The sequence below is a fragment of the Cibotium barometz genome, chromosome 24 (assembly GCF_041138505.1).
Source record: "Cibotium barometz isolate CiBa-2024 chromosome 24, ASM4113850v1, whole genome shotgun sequence".
NCBI classification, from domain to species: domain Eukaryota; kingdom Viridiplantae; phylum Streptophyta; class Polypodiopsida; order Cyatheales; family Cibotiaceae; genus Cibotium; species Cibotium barometz.
The window spans coordinates 5,500,284-5,514,770 of NC_141069.1; the positions used below are offsets into that span (position 1 = coordinate 5,500,284).

The 14,487-nt window shown below is 40.5% G+C and overlaps 1 protein-coding gene across 1 annotated transcript in view; it reads right to left on the reverse strand.

The window, feature by feature from the left end:
- Positions 1-9,997: 9,997 nt before the first annotated feature.
- The window catches only part of LOC147624833 (uncharacterized), a 48,998-nt gene continuing 44,508 nt past the window's right edge, over positions 9,998-14,487 (reverse strand). The window contains exons 8-9 of the mRNA XM_086818062.1: positions 14,260-14,354; positions 9,998-11,353 (exon numbers count right to left, since the gene is read on the reverse strand). Coding sequence (XP_086674188.1) covers positions 14,274-14,354 — 81 coding nt within the window. The 3' untranslated portion in view covers positions 9,998-11,353; positions 14,260-14,273. The remainder of the gene's footprint in view (positions 11,354-14,259; positions 14,355-14,487) is intronic.

The following is a 14,487-nucleotide window of genomic DNA, read 5'->3' on the forward strand; positions in this document are numbered from 1 at the left end:
CATATTGCTGATGTTCAGAAATGTGTTGTCTCGGCTTGCGTGCATAAAAATTTCAATCAAGAGAAGATGGAGGCATGCAAAACACTGAGAATCAAGGCATTTGTCACGTGCACACCCTAATTTGTGTGCACATGGACATAGCTTACTTAAGTTTTAAAGGGCAGGACCAGAGGCCATGTATGGGCAGCCGGACAAACAAAAGACCACGTGTGGAAGCACCCATGCCAGATGCAAGTCGGCAGCACCAAAACAGGTCATGGACCGTTTATGCTTTTCATGGGTCCTCCAGAACAGACCGACAGCCATTATGGTGCTCGACTGGGCATTTATGCAGGTAAATAAGCAAGCAGTACTTAGTCCCTGAGTTATGGTACTCATCATTAGGGAGTATGAAGGTCAGTAGGTTATGCATGTAGCAATGTCTTGCACAGCATACGACAAGAGATCTGCGCTTGGGTCTGTAAATTCCATTGTATCTATTCATGATTTACAATATACAGTAGATTAGGTCATCTCTGGTCTTCTCTATTGTGATCTTTAGGATTAGTGCTAATTAATCTATTAATTAGTGTTTATCAAGTTTTGCTTCTGCTATGCATGTTTCATTGGTATCAGAGTGCTAGGGTTGATCCCAGGGCATTGTCACTGCCCGAGGAGTCTGAACGGGGACAAGGAGAGAGACGTGAGCGGCTTAACGAGATAGAAGTACAGCTAGCGTGAATACCGAAGATTTGAGGAAGCCAAGAAGACTTCGGCCAAAGAGGCAGAATTGGTAAGTACCACAGCAGAGTTACCTAGGATTGAGACTTAGTCCGAGTGACCTCCAAGATGGAGGAGCTTCTGAGTCTGGTGGAGCTTTTGGATGACGCTATCTCAGAAGGACTAGCAGAGGTGCGGTTGCTAGAGCAAGTAGGTCAGCAAGTTTCCAAGGACCTTAGGGGTGTCTTTTCTAATCCAGTCTGGAGGAGGATGAGATGCATGCTGCAGCAGTTTCCGAGACAGATGTTCCAGTAGAGTTACTACTGGAAGATGTGCCAGTGAGAGCAGAGCAGAGCAGAGCCTACAGTTGGGCAAGGAGGAAGATGTTCTGACAGCTTCTTCAGGCTCCCAAATACCCCTACCTATTGTCGGCCAACAGAGGACAAGCATAAATACACCTAAAATGCCAAAGCTCCTGTAAATGCCCTCCAGCTCCTTTTGAGTGCCTTGGATAAAATACCTAGCATTAAATTGGGCCGCTTACTACCCCTAAAGATTCCTAATCACAGCCTAAAACTGGGGATTAAGCATGTCCATATGTTGTGCATGCGACATCCCCTCCTGCTAAGCTTGATGATGGGAAATCCAACTGATCTTGGATGTCTGACATCATCCCCTTAACTGCATGTGGGCTACATCCTTGGCATCCTGCTTCCAAAACTTCAGGCACTCTTGACCCCTTGGATCTTGTCTTGAAAACCTTCTGCGAAAACCTTGGATTGCTCCTTTCTCTAATGCTCTATTTTCTATTGAGAAACATGCACCTATCCGTCTTGATCCCTCCTTGGCTGAAGACCTATACCTTTGTTGGGTTGACCCTTCTTGAAAACATGCAACCACTCATTTTATAAATAATCAATCCCATTGTACTCACACAAGGAAGTTAGCTCTGTTGTCAACTGCAGAGAGGACCTTACACCCAGCATTGGGGCTGCTCCAAGAGAAGGGGCTCACGTGAGAGTGCAGGCAAGGTGTAAGGGCACATTTTGGCACCACCCTGTCATGGGCCTCGGACACTGGCTAAACATAAAGTAAGCTAATGGATGATTTGCAAGACTACATCAATTTGTGTGTTTTGTGGAATACACTCTTCACACAAGTGGCAGTTTCATGTGAGTGTCATTAGTATTGTGTGCTCAGTTTCTTTGCATGTTTTTTGAATGAAAATCTCTACCCATCCAAGGTACTTTCGAAGTGCTCTTTGAATGATTTTTTAATAAAGATATCTACCCATCCAAGGTACTTTTGGAGTATGCTAAGAGTGAGAATTCCAGTTGGTTTACAACTACTTTTTTATGCTTTGTGTGATCATGCTAGTTTGTGAAAAAACAAGACCATGTACAAGTAAATATACAAAACACAAGGCTTATCCCATCAAGGAAAGTGAACATTCATCACTAAAGAGTCATCCTACTTGTGACATGCATGCGGTTGGAATCATGTTACTACCACCTTACAGCTAGGGGCATGTCCATTCCCTTGGCTGATAATTCATGTCCTTAATCCTATCATCAAAAGCATTCAAACGGTAAATCACTTCATATTTAAACACGAGGAGGAAGTAAAGCAATTGCATAAGTAAAAAAATTTCTACCTTATTTTCTTAGTGGTGGAAATCATAATGAGAACCCTATCTTAGCATGTAGGATTAGGGGGATTCATGCAAGCACCCTATCTTAGCATGTAGGATTAGGGGGATTCATACAAGCTCTTGATTTTACCATGAAATGCATGCCAAGGTATGAATCATTGAAAAGAATTTCACAAGCAAATGCAAGGCTGGGCGGATCTGAACATAGGCCAATTGTCAGAAATCAACACAGAGTCTTGCTTTCCCTTTCTCTGGTGCATTATGTATGGCTTATGATCCATTCACAAAGCTTCCTTTCAATGAGAATCATTTGTTTTCTCCATCTTGTAGAGTGGTCTTTTTCCTGCAATGAAGCATATCAGTGTCCGCTTGTAGTTTTGTTTTGGCTTGCTGGAAAGTGAAATGTGATCTATTGATTTGGGTGCTACTACAGATGTGTGGTATAGCTATAAGCTGTGTGGCTCCATAACCTTTGAAGCTTCAGACAAGGAATGGACGACGACCGAATGGCAATAATGTCAAAGTATCTCACGGGGGTGAGGCTTTACTTCAATAAGATGGACATGAGCATTTACATGTCTTTTGCAACCAACTTATCATTGGTGAGTAAAGCCTCAACAAACTTCATAAATAGTACAATAGCAGTATGAAAAAGATCCAAAAGATCCATACTTCCAACATAAAAGTAGAAAATAACCATAGTTCCGACATCAAGTATGAAACAATGTGATTTGCAAACATCTATGTCTCTTTTTCAATCAACATGTACTACAAGCATTAATAGTATCTTCTGGGATTTGCCTCATGACACTTCATAAATGGGACAAGCACTAATCTTCAATCCTTCAAGGTCATACCATGCCATTCTTTATAACCATACATTTAAGAAGTCTAACAAAAGGTGTAATCCATAGTTCCAAAATAATGGTAGCATCCAACAAAAGATACAATCCATAGTTTAAATTGTAGTAGAATAAAAAATGACACAAGGGTGAAAGCATGAAAGGGTGTACATACTATTACCCAATGGTGTACTATACTATTTGTATCTTGCTTAGAGAACTATTTCTATCTCTCTCATCATTTCACACACACGCAATGATGTAATCTCTCTCTCTCTCTCTCTCTCTCTCTAGGTCTCTCTCTCAGCTCTCTTTCTCACCCTCTCATATGCATACTAGTTTCATGCAGTATAGCATAAACTAGGATGCATGAATCATTCAGAGCTCTCTCTCTCTCTCTCTCTCTCTCTCTCTCTCTCTATTTTGCTCAGAGAACTATTTCTCTCTTACCCATCCTTACATAGGCAAAATTTAAATTTTTCAATGATGTAATCTCTCTTTCTCTCTCAAGTCTCTCTCTCTCTCTCAGCTGTCTTTCTCACCCTCTCATATGCATATACTTATCAAGGACATGCAGTAGCTAGCAAAAACTAGTATGCATGATTCACCATCAATCATGAACAATGAAGTTGGCACAATGCTTGCTCGTGCCTTTGTTGCCATGAAGCATGGCATCGCATCCTGCTCATGTCACAGATGTAGTTGTGAAGATAGATAGGAAAAAATCTTACCAATGACGTATATGTTGCACATAGGTACTTTGTAATATATGATTTCAACAGTAGAATGAAGAAAGTTTGACCATTTTGATGTATGATGTGTATATTTTGTGGACTTCGGTTTAGTAGGGAGACATTGGATGTAGTTATTACTCCATGTCTCCATACCTACCATATGCTGTGTGCAGCAGTTCATTCCTCCAACAGTCTTCATTGTCATGCAAGCACCATTCTGTGGGGGAAGAAGAAAATGTACCTCAAGAATGGGTGGCTAGCATGGGATTCAGTCAAGTGGAAGGTGATCACTTATTTAATTAACACTTAGAAGTAGTACTATTTGTCATATTTTAGTAATACTATGCAACAACTAATTGAGAGAAGTACCAAGATACTACTAAATAGCACATTATGAGTATTATCTACTACTACATGACTGCAATCTATTGAATGGCGTTGCATTAGTACTATTTAGTACTCATAAGATTACATGTCACTATGTAGTACCCTGTAGTCATGTACTATGTATTAGTACTCTATAGTCATGTACTACGTGACTACAGGGTACTACATATAGTACCTTGTAGTCATGTACTACGTGACTACAAGGTACTACATATAGTACCTTGTAGTCATACACTCATAGTATTAAATAAGACTCCATGAGTACTATTATATAGTATATGATTGCAAGGTACTATATGTACTAATTAGTATTATATGAGTACTATCAAGCACTACACGACTATAGGGTCTCAAGGGTACTACTATGTAGTACCTTGTAGTCATATAGTACTGAATATGTCTACTAAATAGTACTATTTAATAGCATGTACTACATTGTAGTCATATACTCATAGTATTAAATAGGACTCTACTGTTACATAGTATATGACTACAAGGTACTATATGTACTATTTAGTACTATATGAGTACAACATAGCTATAGGTTACTACATAGTACTATTCAGAACAACATGACTATAGGGTACTACTATGTAGTACCTTGTAGTCATATAGTATTGAATATGTTTACTAAATAGTATGTACTACTTTGTAGTCATATTACCATAGTATTAAATAGGAATATATGAGTACTATTACATAGTATATGACTATAGGATACGATACATATTAATCAGTATTGTATGAGTACTATTCCACACTATGACTACATGGTACTATGTAGTTCCTTGTAGTTATGTAGTACTGAATATGAGTACTAAATAGTTTTATTTAGTACTATATAGCCATATACTACTGAATAAGTGTACTAATTAGTACTATTGAGACTCCACATAGGTCTCCAAGAATTATGGGTGCTCCACCACCAGACTGTACCTGATGAAGGTGATAGATGATTTCATTTTTTCCATTCATAATAAAACATATGTAAATAGTGTTGTAGGACTGTACTAAGACTTGTTCTTGCTTTTTGGCATAGTAAAAATTGAATCGAAGGAAAAGAAGGTGTGGTCTGCAAAGAAGACCGCTACAAATATGAAGGAACGGGGATCTGCAAAGAAGAGCAATGCTATCCAATTGCTATACTAGAGCAAGAACAAGAAGGAAAAGTACAAGAATAATGAAGAAAAAGAGGACATAGGGTCCAAGAAAGGTATTTTCTTCCACATGCCATGGTGTATTCTTATATAATATGTTGCATGACACATTTTCTATATGCCGAGATACAATACCTGAGCCACGGATGGAAACGGAGAGCAAGGAAGAGATCGACTCGTCTAATGCAAATGGTAATGAAGAAAGGGTACAACTAATTATAGATCATTTTGTGGAAGGTTCTCTGCTCTTGTGCAGGAACATGAGACCAATACTGAAGCTGCTACTACTGAAGATCATGAAATTATACTCAGCACTTAGACAATGAGATGATATAGGAGACCTGTAATACTAATGCTCCTGCTCAGCATCAGGAGACAACATTGCCCTTGGACACTCATATGCCGCAAGGGGCACAAATATTTGAGATGTTTAGTGAAGAAGTAAACAAGAGTGTTGAAGTCAGCAAAAAGGGTGTTGCTGATTCTTGTGTGAAAGAGGGTGATGTATACGAAGAGGAGTAACAAAATGATGCGAGAACAAGGGTGCTGAAGAGACATTCGACAAAGGTGCTAAAGCCCCACCCCGACAAGCTCCACATTATTTGAGGCTTTGTAAAACCCCCACACCTGCACGAAGGACAAGATCCAAAGCAAAATGATTTCTTGCACCTTGTACTTTCTGAAATATCAAACTAGTATATAGAATTTGGTGGCCCTTTTTTGATATTGCATTTTGTAAATTTTTCCCTTCGGCTAGCTCCACATTATTTGAGACTTGTAAAACCTCCACACCTACATGGAGGACAAGATCCAAAGCAAAATGATTTCTTACACCTTGTACTTTCTGAAATATCAGACTGGTATCTCAAAATTAATAGAATTTGATGGCCCTTTTTATGATATTGCATTTTGTTTTTTTTTATGCAAAGGGTTTTAAGGCACCATGTTGCACCCCATACAGGTAGAGCAAATTGTCCCAAGACCATCCCTTGGCTTGAACTCGCAATCTCCCCATACTCATCCACACGTTTAAACAGTTGCTTAACCTGCTACTAGTTCATTTTTTAATTTTGTACAAGTACATTGTTGTGTGCAACCTTGTCTACAGGTCTTGTACAATTAGGGAGGCTGAGGAAAAAGTTGATAATTCTTGACTTAAATGGCGGGTTGTTGAAGCGTTAGTACAAGTTGGTACCACATTGGCATAAAGGAAAAGTGCATCAAGTAGGGTAGCATGTTGTGTCATTAAGACCTGGCCTAATACAGTTTTTGAGTGTTTTGAATTGGCGCTTCGAGTTGGTGATGTGGAGCAATGTCATCGAGAAGAACTTGTGGCATCTTATCAAGTTTATTGAGGATCAAATGGCATGGGTAGGAAAACTGTGTAGATTTCAAATTTTACTTTTCAGATTCTTGGGCTTTTGTTTTCTACAGACTGCCTGTCACATCGATTATGTTGCGTTGCTATAGTTGTTGCTAAATAATCTGTCTCGACTAGTGTTCTACAAGGAGTGGCGAGTCATCTCTCATGGCCACCCTCTTGTTGAGAATGCTAGAACATAGAATCATGCATCAATGTATTGACCATGTATTCAGTTAGAGTGATGAGGTTGTTGAGTCATCTTTGCAAAAGGATGATGCATCAAGTCCCTTAGGATTATTGAGAATGCCAGGACATAAGATTATGCATCAATGAATTGATGATGTATTAGATCAAAGTGATGAGGTTGTTGATTCATCTTCACAAAAGGATGATGCATCATGCAAGAATGACTTTATTGAATCCTCCTTGCTTGGGTTGGACAGTATGAAGGATGTACATGATGGTATGGGGATCATGTAGATGCACACCATGACATGCCGCCCTCTCATGAGGCTTTGCATGATGTAAATCATGATGTATTTGGACATAATCCCTTGCAAGGTGCTCATGTTTCACACATGTATGCAGAGACTATGCAAACTTTTGGATATTGGAAAGGCAATGGACTTTATTCCAATATCCAAAAGTTTGCATAGTCTCTGCATACATGTTTTACACATGTATGCAGAGACTATGCAAACTTTTGGATATTGGAAAGGCAATGGACTTTATTCCAAGGATTATTTCCTCCTTGGTATTATGAGAGGCATGCACAGATATCAACCAAGTGTTTTCTTTGGTCCAAGGTCAAAACCACATCTTTACCATGAGGATTGTATCATGGAATGTGCAAGGCCTTGGGGGCTTCCCATCGGCCCACAATAGGCACCTCGTGAAGGACCAGCTTCATCCTACTATGACAGGTGGAACTATGGATGTGCTCTTATTGTAGGAGCACAAATTGGATAGGCATCAATGTGGTGAAACTAGCAAAGATTCTTTATGGCTACACTTATTGGTCCTCGATAAATGGGACAAAAGGCGGTGTATGCATTTTAGTTGCAAGTAGCGTTACTTATGCCTCATGTTACTTGCTAGACCGCATGAGATTATGGTAATGCATAAGGGTCATAAATTGGGCATCTTGAATATTTATGAGAGGTGAGGTGGTGGACTTTTGGGAAACCATCAGCATCACAAAGCTCCTCCCCTTGATAGTTGGAAGAAATTTCAACATGGTTGAACCAACCTCCAACAAAAAGGGCGGGTGTGAGGGTAGAACACACCCCTTGGAGAGAGGGAGAGATTTACGATCTCCTTCTATGGTAACGATTTTTGGAAAGAGGATGACATCTAGAGGAGGCTTAACTCTTTATCTTACTCTTGGCATAACCACAAAAGCGAGGATGGATGTATCTTTGCACATATTAGATATGTGGTTACTGGGACCAGATAAGGGAGGCACCATTCTTATCATGCCTGGCACCACCAAGTCAAATCATTATCTAGTTGTTTTGTGCTCAAGGAGTGGAGACTGAGATGGCATCCTCCCTGACTCTCTATCTAGGTGTAAAGATTTCACATGAGGTCAAAGAGACCTGGAGGTCATGTGATGATCTCCACCCTCGTCGATAGAGTTACATTGGTCCTGGAGAGGACCAGCCAGTATTATCACAGTGTTGCTTTGACCAAGAAATGACAAGCCTTGAACAATGAGAGAGCTATCAAGCATAGGATTGTTGTGCTTCAAAAGGAACATGAGAAGCATTCACAATCTCCTTGGACCCCATTCCTCTTGTCTACAATTAGAGTAGAGCTTCAAATGGCCATGGATAGGCACATTGAGTTCTCATTTCATGCTAATGAGACCTTTTGGTTACAAATGGGTGGTCGTTGCAATAAACACTTCTCAACACACAAGTCTACCTATAGTAGGGAATGTGTGAAATACTTGCACAGAATCACATGGAGAGATTCAAACTAAGCCAGATAAAGTGAGGAGTATTGCATCTAAATTTTTTTATCATATATTGCTTTCTACAAAGCCCCCCTCTCTGCAGAGAGATGTTGCACAACAAAAAGTTTGGGAAAGCATGCCCATACTTATCACAAACGATAAGTGTTCTTCATTGGAACCCCCCTTCTCGAAGAATGAGTTGAGACATGCATTACATGCTCTTTCAAAAGAAAAATGCCCAAGGATAATGGTTGCTAACGCCTTTCCGTACAACATAGCTTAGCATATCTACCCTCTCCATATGATGGTGCACAAGCACTTCTATATACATATCACTTCGATGCACATATCCTATATTTGCCATAGGATACTTGGGTAACATTGAGCTTCATATATATCTTTTCATGGCAGTTGTGCATATGGAATAGCCCTACATTTTACTGTTTATAGAGAGCATGGGTGAGGGAGATGTCACTTTCCCTCAAGCCCAAGTTGTGGAGTCCATCTTGTGTTCCTTAGATTAGTGAGTTGAGCTTATCTCCTCCTTATTCTCTTAGAAGGATGCGGTGTGTTTCCGCGTTTTCTTTAGCCATTTGGAAACCTTACGTCCGAAGATTGGTTTCCTAATGGCTTCATCCAATTCAGTGCCAGAGTCATCGTCAATTGATATGCAAACATGTTCGTCAAGTGTTGATAACAGTGGACTCGTCATTCTCTTATTGGTGATCTCACTTATTCCTTGAAATACTTCCACAACATATTTCATTGCTACTTTCACCATCACATCTATCATTGCCAATAGATGCATCTAATTCTCACCAAAATCATCCAAGGGAAGAGATGCATATAACTTATCTTCTTCTTTCCTTTCCCCTGTTTTACCAACCTAGAAATGGGACGCATGTGACTTGAAGATTTTGGCAATGACAGAGGATTGAAAGCTCGGATTCAATAGTTTAGTGGGGGGCGTGAGGGATGACTAGCCAGACTTGAAAAACTAGGGTCGAAAGCTTATCCATCGCCGTGTTAAAATTCATGATGTTGCCGCTCCTTTTGAGCATGAGGAAAGCAGGCTTTGACCGAACTTCGCCCACAAAGCATTTCTTTGCCACACTCGTTTTCTAAGTCTACATGTTTGAATGCTGACCTTAAGGAAGAAGTCTACATAGAGCAACCATCATGCTTTAAGGTTAAGGGATGAGCATAAACCGAAAGTTTCTTCATGGTATCCAACAGGCACCATGGTCATGGTATACAAACATACCTTTCGAAAGACCAGAAATTCAACAACAGTGATGTTGATCCAAGTCTTCATGTGCATTCAAAAGATGGCCTTGCAATCATTATGTTGTGTTTTGATGATTCGATTCTCTCTCACAACGATAAACCCCGTATAGATGCTCTCAAATAAGCTCTATCCCCTCACCAATCTAAGAAATCTTACAAATTTTCTTAGCATCAAAGTGTTGCAGATTAAAAATTTGGATTTTCTTCAACCAAAGTATGCAAAAGAGTTGCTTGAGATGTTTCATATGCAGGGCAGTAAGCCCATTTCCACTCCAATGGAAGGGGTAAAGTTGGAGCTTCTAGAGCATGAGCCAAATATAGATTCTGATCCATCTTTTGATGACTGGTCTGCCCACCCTCTGCCGAGTCCAGTTGTAGGTCCCACGAGTGCAAAGAAGCATTAGGGTGGCTCTAGACAGTTTTGGTGCGACCCGATCAAGCAGGGAGATGTGATTGGTGCATTTGCACCCACCTGTCATGTCTCCAGCAATCCCTGCATGTCTATGAATTTGCATGTTAACGGGTGGTGCATGGCAGCCACCTCTCATGGGGTGCAATGGGCCTCTAAAGAAGTGTGTATTTGTTGTGCCCACAGATCCCACAGCACACCACTAGGAATTAACCCTCCACTCCCATGCTGATGGGCGGTAAACCATGTGTGAATCGGCCCTAAATGGTTGTCATTCCCTACACGTCAAAGACTGCATAATCGCATGTGTATCTAAATGACCACACATCTAAACTGATTAAGCCAATGCAGATTTTAGCGAGACTTAAAAGTATTCTCCACATGATTAATTGGCATCCTTGAAGTGGTGAACTTGATTTGCATCAGCTGCTATACCTCCCTGTTTCTTGTTAAGCATATGAGCCTTGTGACCTGGCTACTCTCTTTACATTCATTCATGTTTGATTCCAAATGCAGGATTTCCTGTGGAAATTGTAAGCCGTGGCCAGCTTCTATGAGTGTCCAAACAAGGGCCATTCCTTTGCCTCCTCTACACCAACTCCTCAGCTGTTTGCACCGTAATTTCCTGCCACAACCTAAAGCAAATGCACCTGCGTCCTTCTCATGCTCACTCCAACTCTCACAAAGCGTCCTCTTGCACCATAATTTTTCCACCTTGGCTGCCAACTACTCTAGAACAGCAACAGCATAGATGTTTGACATCATGCAGCACCCTCCTTAGGGTGCAAATTCACTGCATAATCGAATCTGTCGTACTTGTGTCTCACCCAACGTATGCAAACATTCCACTTGTCGCCTCATAGCTGCCTGCATTAAAATCACACAAAGAAATATACATATGTAATTGTGTATTTATTTTTAAAAATGATGATATGATGATTGATAATATTGAACTTAACAATATAAAACATCAATGAGGTGATAGCTCAAGTGGTAGAGATGTTTGTCTAGGACCAAGAGGTCCTACATTCAAAACCCCACATAGTGCTTCCTCGGCGGCATCGGCAAGCAGATAAAAAGTGCCTACCGGCGGCGAAAAAATGGTAACTACAAGAGGATCTTGGCCTAAGGCCAGTCAAAACAAAAAATCAATAAGCTCATGAATTATATACCTACACAGATCCATACGCATTTTCTAAATTTTATATATTCCATGATTTCTTGAATTTTGTTTGTCAAATGTAGCATTTCCTTAATGAAGGTAGCAATGACTAAGAGTCTTTCCTTCTCTCAATCCTTGTGAAAGAAGAGAGTCCATGTTATCTCCGTGCCCAAACATGTGAGAATATTGCACATGAATAGGGGCATATGCAGGGCATTCCAACACAGTATGTTGCTTCGTCTCTCATAAGACCCTAAACCAAAAGCCACAACTGTGCGGATGGCTTATTGTGGTACTGGCTCTACCTCTGTCAGCTCTCAACAAGACACAGATTTTGTGTGTGTGTGTGTGTGTGTGTGAATACGCAACAAGATCTTCAGAGATTAATGGAGGCTTTGGAACTTTTTGGTCTGGCTGCTAGTTTGAAAGTGAATTTCTGTAAGTCTACCTTGCTTGCGCTTAACGTACAGCAATGGCATCATGTATTGTGGCCCGGTGGAATACCTCCTGGTGGACATATCGTTCGTCATTTGGGTTACCCTTTGGGTTGGCAGCTGTCATCTTCACAAATGATTCAATGGGTTATGCTAAAATTGAATCGCAAAATTGATTATTGGCAGCTTTCCACTTGGCCTCTTCATGTACGTCTCAGGATAGTGCAGGCTATTGTAATGGCTTACATACAGTTCTTTCTTCCATTGATTATGTGGAGGAAAGCTGATATAGATCGTTTATGTCTCTGGCAATGGCAATTGTGTGGAAAACTCAACATCGTAAAAAGAGTCTTCGTCTTTTGTCAATGCCAAAGATGTGTTCTCCAAAGATACATGGTGGCTTGAACATATTGAATATTCATTTTCATGTGCTTGCTCGTAAATCCACTTTGCTGTTGGAATTTGTACAACAACGCCAGCCATGGGCTATTATGTTGGGTCATATGTGTATATCTATGTCTTCACCTGCTTTTGGAAAGTGGACTGTTACGTATTGGGATGCAATTTTCAGCCATTTCGATGGAAAAATTGTCGGCTGCCCTCTTTCATCTAAGTTAGTTTTCGCCTGGAAACAGGTTACGCAGTATCTTTTTTGGAATCCGAGGCTTAATGCGCAATCTTCTTCGCTTCGCCTTGAGAGTATTCATTGGTCAAAGGCTTTTGATGTACCCTTGGCTCTACGTGAGCCTAGGAAGGCATATTTCCTTTCAAAGAAAGGAGTTTATCTTATTGATGATGTTTTGGATGCTGGTGGCCATGTGCTTTCTTTTGTGGTTGCCGCCAGAAAATTTGGTCTGGGGATGCATTATAGATCAATCTGGCATTTATTCAAGAGCTTCTTGCTCCTTTTGAACCAATTGCAGATTTGGATCGTTCTGATCGTTTGGTTGATTGGAGCCTTAGAAGAGAACAACCTAAACGAGGCCTTTTACCAATGGCTAAACTTTCGGGTCATTCGATATATCAGCTCTTGTTGCCTGCCTCTTGGGTTCAAGAACATGCGAATCAGATTTGGCATCTTCATAAAAGTCAGGCTTGGTGGAAACAGCGGCTTCATTCTCTTTGGAAATGCAGTCTTCCTTTGAAAAGTAAACTTTTTTTATGGAGATGCTTGATTGGAGTCTTGCCAATCCGCCTTTTCTTGGCTAGGCGACTTTTGGCACCTTCAACTTGTCATAGTTGTGGTGCTTCTCAAGAGACAGTCTTTCATCTTTTGTGGATTTGTCCTCTGACTAGGACTTTATTGGATCGGATTGCTGCACGTTTGAGAGCCCGCTTCCGACAGGCACCCTTTGGGAAATACTTTTGGATCTTCGGTCTTCTCCCTTCACCCCTTAGATCCTATAAAGTCTTCTTTGATTGGGTTCGCTACTGGGCTTTATGGACTACCTGGCAGTCTCGCAACAGGATAGTTTTTGCTGGGCCTCATTTGGATGCTTACTCATTCTTCCGTTCCTCTCTTCAGCAATCTTTATATGACTGTCTCTCTCTTCATGAGATTGACTCATCTCTGTATGCTCTTTTTACAAATTGTTTTTAGATGTTTAACTATGTTCACACTGAACATAGTGAACACTCTAGTAGTCTCCCTTGTATATGGTCTTTTTGGTGGGTTTTCCTCGTTTTGAGGTTTCCCACCTGTAATTAATGACATGAAGCTTTACAAAAAGAAAAAAGAAAAAAGTGTGTGTGTGTGTGTGTGTGTGTGTGTGTGTGTGTGAGAGAGAGAGAGAGAGAGAGAGAGAGAGAAGATATAATGGGGAGTTCTCAATATTTCTTTAATGATACCACAATAGTACTTCCACTAAATATACATTTTTATATATTTTTTAAACCACCAACATTTTTTCTCAGTATTATGTTGTTTTCTAAGCAAATATTACAAACAGCTAAGACTTCTCTCCTTTTACAAAAGCAGCCCAAAAACCAACAGATTGTTTCCTAGCTAAGAAATCGATTCTATCTTATTTATTCACTAGCTATGAGAGCAAACTCTACTTCGGATACACAAGAAGCAAAGGAGAACATCTTGCACCACATATGTACCGGACATATTGAGAGATGTATTCAAAGTCATGAAATGAGCAGACAATCAACATTGAGCTGTTTTCCACTACCTTCCATTGAACAGTTAAGCCTTATTGCAATCAACAACATGTGCAGTTGTGTCCCTTCTCTCATTGGTTTTCAGTTTGACCTCCAAAGATGAAAGCTATCAACAAATAGAGAAAAAAACAAAGCAAGATCAACCAGTCCATGTATGCTTCCACACACGCGCACACCCCTTCACCCCGCAGACTCCCAACTCACCACCTCTTGGGTACGGTCAGGGCATGAGCTACCTA